Source organism: Propithecus coquereli, unplaced genomic scaffold (genome assembly GCF_000956105.1).
Source record: "Propithecus coquereli isolate 6110/MARCELLA unplaced genomic scaffold, Pcoq_1.0 Scaffold139, whole genome shotgun sequence".
Lineage (NCBI taxonomy): Eukaryota > Metazoa > Chordata > Mammalia > Primates > Indriidae > Propithecus > Propithecus coquereli.
Window position 1 is genome coordinate 1,143,816 of NW_012138191.1, and position 8,256 is coordinate 1,152,071.

Sequence of the window (8,256 nt, forward strand, 5' to 3'; positions counted from 1 at the left end):
TCTCCTTTGGACAGGTTTAATGCTCTAGTTTTCCTTCCTACTTCCTGCTTCATCATTTCAGTTCCCTGCCTGGCTCCTGTTAGCATCTGAGTTTGCAACCCCCACTTTAGGGCTAGAGCCATTTTGCTAGAAAGAGGTGACCTTTGGGTCGCCCAGTTTCCACCCCGTAGAATAGCTCTAAATCTCAGACGGTCATTTGGATTTAGTAGCAAGGTTCTCCCCCCCTCTCTCCACCCACTTCCTGCTTTGGTGTTTCTTGAAAATGAAGCCACAGGAAAGGGGGACTCCAGGGAAATGTCTATGAGGAAACCAGCTGCATTGACGTGAGACACGCAAGAGGTGACACGGGCATGCTCCCACTCAGGCCGGTGGAGAAACAAAACAGAGCCATGGCACAGATTCAAATCTTCGAGAAAAAGAAAATGAATAACGGGAAATGCTCACGAAGCTTACTTTTTGAGAGGAATACGCCCTTCTGGAGTGACTTGCAGCTTAAGTTTAGTATAGCTGTTGGAGAAGCAGAAAAACAAGAGTTTAATTTTTTCAAAAAAGCTTTTTATTTTAAAATAAAATACACAGACAAAGGCCCATGCCTATGTAGAGTTTGCTGAATTTTCATTAACTGCCCAAGTCTCCACAATTTGGCACTCAGATCAAGAAATAGAATATTGTCACTTGAGTAGCATTCCAGAAGCCCCTCCCACACTCCCTGCCAGGGTCTATCCCCCAAAGGGAACCATTATCTTGACTTTAAATAACATAGATTATTTTTGCCTGGTTTTGTACCTTACATAAAGTAATCACATTCTTTTGTGTTTTCACTTCTTTCAATAATATGTTTTTGAGATCCATCCATATTTTGCTTATAGTTGTAGATATTCTCATTACTGTATGCTATTTCACTGTATGAATATAACAACTGTATTTATATCTTCAACTGCTTATGAACATACAGGTAAGAGATGGAGCAACAGAACTCTCCATCCCTGCTGATGGACATGTAAATTGGGAATACTGCTTCAGGAAACCGCACACACTGTGACCCAGAAACCCATATCTAGGTGTGTATGCAACAAAAATGTTTACAATATGTTCACCAAAAGACCGGTTCTAGAATGTCCATAGGAGGCACCTATAGACGTTTGTAATAGATAATGATTAGACAACTAGGTTAACATGGTTTTGAGTAAAACATCTTATATATCTCTATATCCCCTTCCATTAACATTGCCTGGAATAGTAGATGTTCTAGAAATGTTTGTTAGAATAAGGATGATAAAATCAAAGGCAGGGTAAAAAAAAAAAAAGGAGGAAGAAAGGAAGGGGGAAAGTGGAGGTGTGTGGAAGGGTCCCTAAGGTAGCACACTCAGGAGAGGACGTGACTCCATTAAAAAGCGTTTAAATGAAGCCCTGTGAGGTACTCACTGAAAATAAAAGTAATTCATAGAAGAGTAAAAAAGAAATGTGGCTTAAATATTAGATCTGGAATTATGGGTATGTCTTACGTAAGAAGAGGGAAGAGAGAAACACCGTTAAATAAAACAGAGGACCACCTATTAATGTTTCCACTTGTGGTTTTGATTTAAAGGCTTCTCAACCTCCTGAACGGCCGCAGCTTCCAAAATGATCACAACCAGCTTTCCTCCCCGCTCATCTGGTGTAAGTCATTATTTTCCTTGGTCAAACAATTTTTCAAAAGACTGCTGCAATTCCAGAGTGACCTGGTAATCTGTTTTGCTTTTCTTTTCTTCTTTTCCCTGTGCTCTTTCTTTTACATTTTTTCTTCTCTTTCCTTACTACCATTTCCTGGGATGGTCTACACAGGCTGGAATTAGGACATCAGTCTATGGATTTAAGTTGGCAGGGAAGTTATTGAAGCATCTATCAGAGATCTATGACTCCAGAGAAATAAGGAACATATGCTATTCCTCAGATTAATAATTGAGAAGACACAGGCAGATGTAGGAGCAGAGGAATCTTTGAAATTAATAATTTTTAGTTCTGAGGACAGCTGGCAGCATTTGGAAATGTCTCCTTATTATGTGTCAAAGGCATTGACATTCAGGTGAGCTCAGCCCAGGTGAAACACGGATGCGCAGCTTGGAGGATCTTTCCTGGAGGGCTTCCAGTTCTGGACAGGGGAGGTATCAGTTCTCTGACAAATCCCAAAGGGAAATTTATGTTTACCAACGTGAGAAGTCAGTGCAGCCCAAACAAAAGACTCACCAAGGAGAAAGGAAACTGACTCAGAAGCAGCAACACCCTTAGCAATAAAATTAGAGCAACTTACGCTTTTTCCAGAAATGCATCCCTGGACATGTTTTGGGCCAACAGGTTTGTTGCCAGACTGAAAACTTCATTTGTCCATTCCTGTAAAATGTAAATCACATTTGCATTAGCTTAAATACTGCACTGTCATTAGATAACATGCTTTTAGCTCAGCTTCTGGGAAGACAAATTAGTTCAATTTGTAGACCAAAGGTTTTTTTCCCCTCGTTTATTTTTAGGGGGTAGTAAATATGACATAATTAAATACAAATCCCGGAGTGACTACTCTTTTCCTAAGGAAATATTCTTTATATACAAACAAAACTTTTTGTGCTCTTTAAAATCCCTATTTAAAAAGGAAGGTAATTGCTATCTTGCCTTTTAATATCTGAGCGCTATTTTTTACTATTTTTCCTTGAATCATAAACAGATAAAGAGTTATAGGAAAGTTTAAAATATGGTCAAACAAATTTACAACAGAACTGCACACATAATCTTCCTGCTTTGCTACTCATGCCAAAGCAGCTATATCGGGGATCTTTAAATGTTAACTACAGTTCTAGAAATTCTCTAAACTAGTCACAGTCACAGTGTCACACGATTTACAGTATTCTCCCTCCTCGCAACTCTGCCGGTCCCTCCCTACTCTCCCAATCTCTGCCCCACACCACTCAGCAGTGATGTCACTTACCTTCCAAGAAAATAGGGAGGGTCTAGACAATAAAGTTGAAGCTTTGTTTTGGGTGATGATTTAGAACACACAGTAAACATTCTGGGCCCTGAACCCTACAAAATTCTCCAAGAGAAGATGACATGAGATCTAAGTACTCATCTATCTGATATTGCTGTAGCTGACTTGGCTCCCTCTTTCATGAACTAATGTCTTTTAGTTTAACAACTTTGCCACCTAGTTTTTTGTTATTTCTATTGCTGTTTGGTTTGTCTTTTGTTTTTTGTTTCCTGACCTAAGGCACTGATAATACACTGTCCGGTGACACAGTAACATTTGAGATGGGATTGCAAGAACAGGGGGGCGTAGAGTGACCGGAAAGAGAAGGGGGTGTGGTTCTCAGTGGAGAAAACTGTCTGGGAAAGGAACCAGAGGTGAGTAAACACGTCGGAACTCAGAGGGAACAAAAAGTAGACTAATAGGAATTAGAAAAGAGAGAGGGAGTTGCAACAAAAAAGTAGAGTTGGCGTCAGAGTATGGAGAGTGTTTATGTGTCTGGGGATACATTAGCAAAAATATGTGCTACTACCACAGGCCTTTTTTTTTTTTTTTTAATAATGTGGGGTGATAAGATAATCTGGCAGCCAAGTCGAGGATGGAATTGAGGCTGAGAATCCAAAGAGGAGGGACTCAATTAGGAAGCTGCAATTGTCCAGCTGAGGCCCTGACCTCTATATTTTGTCAGAGGACTTAGAAAAGACAGCACAGACAAGCTGTGAGACGCAAGCAAAATTACTGACCACTAAATATGATGTGCACAGACAGAGAAAAGCATCGGAATAATTTTTTAATAGCTTGAAAATCAGTTTTCCTCAAATTACATAATTTTAAACTAAGAGTAATAACTACTGGCACTGGTTTTTAAAATATGTTTCTGGTATAATTTTTGGGGGGCTAAGCTTCAAACTGCAGACATTTCTATCTCCATGGCAACTTTATGCTTTGGTAAAAGTATTCATAATTGAGGGCAAGGAACAGTTTTGTATGTTTACTGGGGCCAATTCCACACCAGAAATAAGTACAGTAAAGGCATTAGAAAGAGTTGGGGAGATTTAACTTGGTCTGACCTTTTAGGTTGAAGGCTAAGGCTTTCATTACATCCAGTCCAATAGAAATCAAATGTGGAAAGCCACATATGTAATTTAAAATTTTCTAATAGCCACATTAACAAAAGTAAAAAGAAGCAGGTGAAATTAATTGTAGCAGTACATTTTACCAAATTTTCAGAATATTATTAATCATGTAATCAATATAAAAATTATTAATGAAATCTTTTACCTTCTTTTGACATGCTAAATCTTTGAAATGAGGTGTAGATTTTACACTTTACAGACCATCTCAATTTGCACTAACCATGTTTCAAGTGCTCGGCAGCCACGCATGGCTGTGGCTGTCGCATTGGTCAGTGCAGGTCTTCTAGATCCTTCGCTCTTTCCAAGGGTCCTTCATAAAGCCAGCTGAAGGACAGCATCATCACCACCCTCACCTCATAGCCACAGTTAGCTCATTCAGAAAGTAAAGCAGAATTTCTTTTCATCACATTCTCAGAATGTGAGCATCTGAATTCCCAAGTGTGGAATTCCTGGAATCCAATGGCTTCCTGCAGCCTTTTGTGATATTCATAAGACCTGACCCAGTCTGAATCAAAGATTTGGTGGACTAAAGCAGTGACAAAAGGAACTTTAGAAACAATCTGAACTCTCGGTTTGGTGCTGGTCTCGGGCTATATCGCACTGAGCTAAAACAGCATGTGTCTGACTTTGAGTCCCCCAGTTAAACAAGGATTTGTGAAGAATGGGTTTATTACAAAGTGTTCCCTGGCAACACTATAGAGGAGTGAGCAGGACAGAGAAAGGAGAAGGCAGAAGGGTGAAACCAAGCAAAATCCCATAGTTGGTAACTTTGGCTTAATCCCTCCCTTTGTAGACTTCACCTCCAAATTGAGTTTTCTGATGAGTGACAAGGGAGCTGCAGTGTAGAAATCCTGTGCCTAATCTCGGTTAAGGACTGCTGAAGGGAATAAAAATTCGCAGGGACTTTCTGCTCTCCTTGCTGGCAGGCACAGTGGATACTAGCATCTGGAGGGACGAGCTAACAAAGAGACACCGGTGCTGGCTATAGGGAGTGAAAGCCCACGGAGGTCTTGTGCATGAAAATGGCAAAGGGATCAGAGGTGATGCAGGCAGAGCATCACTAACGTCTGCTGCAGCAAGATAATTTACAGTTCAGGACTTTTGGGTACCAAAACTTGCTTCCCTATGCAAGTGAGAGTTATGCAATCAAAGCCTAGGGAAAACTGGTCCACATATATTTCAGAGAAGTACTTCTCAAACTTTCATGTACATTTGAATCACTGGGGGTCCTGCTGAAATGTAGATGCCCACTCAGTAGTCTGGAGAGGGGACAGAGATTCTGCATTCCTTAAGAGCTCCCAGGTGAGGTCTATGATGCACACTGCCAGGAATAACAATGTTCTAGAGTGGACTTGCAACATTGACCAAAAGCCTCCTGTTAGAAATGCAGGATTTTAGCCTCCACACCACATCTTTTGATTCAGAATCTACATTTTTTTCAGGAAACCCCATCATTTGTCATGCCTATTTAAAGTTTAAGCACAGCATAACACAGTCAAAGAGATATGGCCAGAGAGGATTAAAGCAGCCTTCACTCATCATGAGGTTCTGAAATACGCCCGGCCGAAGGCTGGGCAGATCCTAGCCTGGCAGTATTTTCACAAATCCAGTGCTGGGCCTTGGCTAATATGGCATGGGAAGGACAATTTCTTGTTTAAGCTAGAAGATTTGCTTTTCTACTTTCAGAGACAAAGTTCTGATGATTGCTTCTCAACTTGGTTCCACCCCTGATATTTAAACCCTGAAGCTTTTTAAGTGACATTTTCTGCCTTATGATCAATATCTTTCCATGAAGGGGACAATTGACACCCTAGCTAGAGAAAATGGCTCTAAAGATCAACTTCTATGGAGTTTCCACTGGAGTTTAAAATGTACTTTTCGTATATTACATCTGTGAGATTATTTCTGCAATTCCCTCACCCCATAAGTTCCCTTGCAGTTGCTGAAATGCCAGCCATGACACCATCAGAGATACCAAGTTTCCCTACCGTGCCACAGAGTTAATGTACTTTTATTTCTAAAGCTATTTAAGTTCATCATTCTTGACACAGGAATTTCTGTTTGCCTAATACTATTAATAATTGTTTCACAATGATCAATTACTCTTACAGCTATAGCTTTAACTTACTATGCACTGAATTAAGTTCTTTGTACCCAATAACCTAGCTAATTCTCATGACCTTTCTCCAGGAGGTTTGTACAATTACTATCCCCATTTTACATACGAAGATTCAAAGTTTAAAAGGACTTATAAAACTTATTTATGTCCTCAGAGCTAATAAAATTCACAGTTTGAGATTAGATGACTGGTCTCTTGGACTTCTAAATCTGTAATCTTAGACACTGTGCTCTCTGTCATTTTGTTCTAGAAAATTTTGGGTTGACTGATACATATAATTAAACAAGATAAAAAGAACCAAATAAATCCACTTAACTGTATTCTGTATCAAACACTGATTTAGTACTTATTATGAGCCAGGTGCTGTTTGAAGCATTTTGCAAATATTTAACTCATTTAACCTTCACCATCAGCCTATGAAATATATTCTATTATTACCATCCCATTTCACAGATGAGAGCGCAGAGGCACAGAAGACATTCAATAACTTGCATGGGGCCACACAGTTTGTTACAGGCACAGCTGGGATTTGAACTTGGAAAGGTTGCCTCTGGAATCAAAACATCTTACCACTGTGTTATGATGATGAAGTAAAAAAAAGTGGAGAAATAAGAAGAGAATGGATAATATGGAGAGAGGGTTTGAGATAAGCAACAAAATGCAGGTCTAAAGGGCTCCCCGCGCTTGGCGTCAGCGCCCGGGCTGTCGCCCCGCCCCTCGGGCCCGTGGCGCGCCGGAGTGACGTAACGCTGGTGACGTGACGCTGGTGCCGACGTCGCCGCGCTGAGCCCGGAAGAGGTGCGGGCCAGGCGAGGAGTCTGACGGCGCCGCTGCCCTGTGTCGTTCCCCTGGCGCTTTGGCGCGGTTCTGCGTACGCTGGCTTCCTGGCGCTGGCAGTGGGCTGCCTCTTGCTGCTGGAGCCCGAGCTTCCGGGCTCGACGCTACGCTCACTCTGGAGCTCGCTGATGCCGGAGTCCCCGCCCCAGGGACCCGTCTCCCCCGAGGGCCGCTTGGCGGCCACCTGGGACGCACGTATCGTGCAGCCGGTCCAGCGCTGGCGCCGCGTGGCAGTGGGAGTCAATGCATGTGTCGATGTGGTGCTTTCAGTGCTTGCAAGCACTTGGCCTGAGTCCTGGGAATGGGAAAGATCACAGCGTTCTGCATTCAAGGAATGATCTGGAAGAAGCCTTCATCCACTTCATGGGGAAGGGAGCAGCTGCTGAGCGTTTCTTCAGTAATAAGGAAACTTTTCATGACATTGCCCAGGTTGCATCAGAATTCCCAGGAGTCCAGCACTATGTAGGAGGAAATGCAGCTTTAATTGGACAGAAATTTGCAGCCAACTCAGATTTAAAGGTTCTTCTTTGTGGTCCAGTGGGTCCAAAGCTGCATGAACTTCTCCATGACGATATATTTGTTCCACCAGAGTCACTGCAGGAAGTGGATGAGTTCCACCTCATTCTAGAGTATCAAGCAGGTTGTAACCTCCATTTCTGTCATTGCCACTGGTATTCCAGTTCACCTAGAGCTGGCCAGCATGACCAATAGGGAGCTCATGAGCAGCATTGTGCATCATGTCTTTCCCGCAGTGACCTCCCTTGGGCTGAATGAACAGGAGCTGTTATTTCTTACCCAGCTGGCATCTGGACCTCACTCTTCTGTCTCTTCCTGGAATGGCGTTCCTGACGTGGGCATGGTCAGTGACATCCTCTTCTGGATCTTGAAAGAACACGGAGGAGGAGTAAAGGCAGAGCCTCGGACCTCACCAGGATCCATTTCCACACGCTGGTCTACCACATCCTGGTAACTGTGGATGGACACTGGGCCAAACAGCTGGCAGCCATGGCTGCGGGAGCTCGCGTGGCTGGGACACAGGCTTGCACAACAGACACCATAGACGCCAGCCGAGTGTCTCTGAGGGCACCCCAAGAGTTCATGACTTCCCATTCGGAGGCAGGCTCCAGGATCGTGTTAAACCCCAACGAGCCAGTAGTAGAATGGCACAG

The 8,256-nt window shown here is 42.7% G+C and overlaps 1 protein-coding gene across 1 annotated transcript in view; it reads right to left on the reverse strand.

The window, feature by feature from the left end:
- The window catches only part of PLCB1 (phospholipase C, beta 1 (phosphoinositide-specific)), a 756,841-nt gene that overhangs the window by 237,353 nt on the left and 511,232 nt on the right, over positions 1–8,256 (reverse strand). Inside the window, 2 exon segments of the mRNA XM_012639238.1 lie at positions 454–507; positions 2,291–2,370. Coding sequence (XP_012494692.1) covers positions 454–507; positions 2,291–2,370 — 134 coding nt within the window.